We start from the raw sequence: 1,026 nt of genomic DNA, 5'->3' as shown, positions 1-1,026 counted from the left end.
GGCTTTTCCAGGTGTGCAGCCCGCGGGCCGCTGCCCCGCAGCCATGCCCGTGGACCTGGCTGTGCGGCTCTGCCTGAGCCACTCGCCCCCCATCCGCAAGCTGCTGAACTCCTACGAGGAGCTGCGGGGCAACCGGGGGCGCAAACCCCTCCGGTCCTGTCTCAACCAGAAGCTGAGCGCAGAACCTGAACCCGAGCGACGAGATAGCACCAAGAACTCCAAGGGCCAGAAGGAGAAGAGAGTCGTGTTTGCTGACACGAAGGGGGTCTCGCTGACAGCTGTCCGCTTCTTCTCAAAGATCGAGGAGGAGCTCTCTGACTTGCAGCATGCCCTGTCTGACCTTGCCTGCTTCCGACCTAGGCTGCGGGATTCACGACCAGAAGTGTGCAAGTACGTGCTGGACTTCCCACAGCCCTCTGCGGACTACGTGACTTTCCGCAGCCGCCTGCACAGCAACCTCGTCTGCCTGGAGAACTGCCTGATCCAGGACCGTGCCCTGTCAGGGACAGTGAAGGTCAGAAACATTGCGTACGAGAAGAAAGTGACGGTCCGCATCACCTTCGACGGCTGGAAGAGCTTCCGGGACATCTCCTGCCAGTACATGCATAGCACGTACAGCTCAGCCGACACAGATACCTTCTCTTTTGAGCTCGCCCTGCCAAAGCCATCTGTCTGCCAGAGGGCCACGGAGTTCTGCATCTCCTTCCAGTGTGGACAGAAGACCCACTGGGACAACAACCACGGGAGGAACTACAAGATCTGCCCTGTGGGCATGATCCGCCCTCCCTCGCACGCTGTGAAGAATGCCAACAGGGCCTGGGAGCATCTCGGCACCTCTCGGGCTGCCGCCCTGGTCCTGTCTCACCTGCAGACCTGGCGGTGCTCAGAGGCCCAGGCTCCTTATTGGTAGGAAAGCGGCGTGGGGAGAGGTGTAGGTCCCTTCCGTGTCCTGGCTGTGGTACAGGGGTACCCTGGGGAGGGGTCAGCTGTGGAAGATGCTGCTCACAGCTTTGTTAGCTCCTCCAT

General features: G+C 60.8%; 1 protein-coding gene across 1 annotated transcript; it reads left to right on the top strand.

The window, feature by feature from the left end:
- Positions 1–43: 43 nt before the first annotated feature.
- Positions 44–910, top strand: LOC104468470 (protein phosphatase 1 regulatory subunit 3C-B-like). Its single transcript, XM_010082605.1, has one exon. The coding sequence runs from the start codon at positions 44–46 to the stop codon at positions 908–910; it is 867 nt and encodes a 288-aa protein (XP_010080907.1).
- Positions 911–1,026: the final 116 nt, after the last annotated feature.

This window comes from Pterocles gutturalis, unplaced genomic scaffold (assembly GCF_000699245.1).
Source record: "Pterocles gutturalis isolate BGI_N339 unplaced genomic scaffold, ASM69924v1 scaffold46459, whole genome shotgun sequence".
In the NCBI taxonomy this organism is placed as follows: Eukaryota; Metazoa; Chordata; class Aves; order Pterocliformes; family Pteroclidae; genus Pterocles; species Pterocles gutturalis.
The sequence above is the reverse complement of the archived record's forward strand: the minus strand, read 5'-3'. Positions and strand labels throughout refer to the sequence as shown.

Excerpts from the sequence above, each read along its gene's own strand:
- LOC104468470 (XM_010082605.1), top strand. The coding sequence starts at position 44 with ATGCCCGTGGACCTGGCTGTGCGGCTCTGCCTGAGCCACTCGCCCCCC.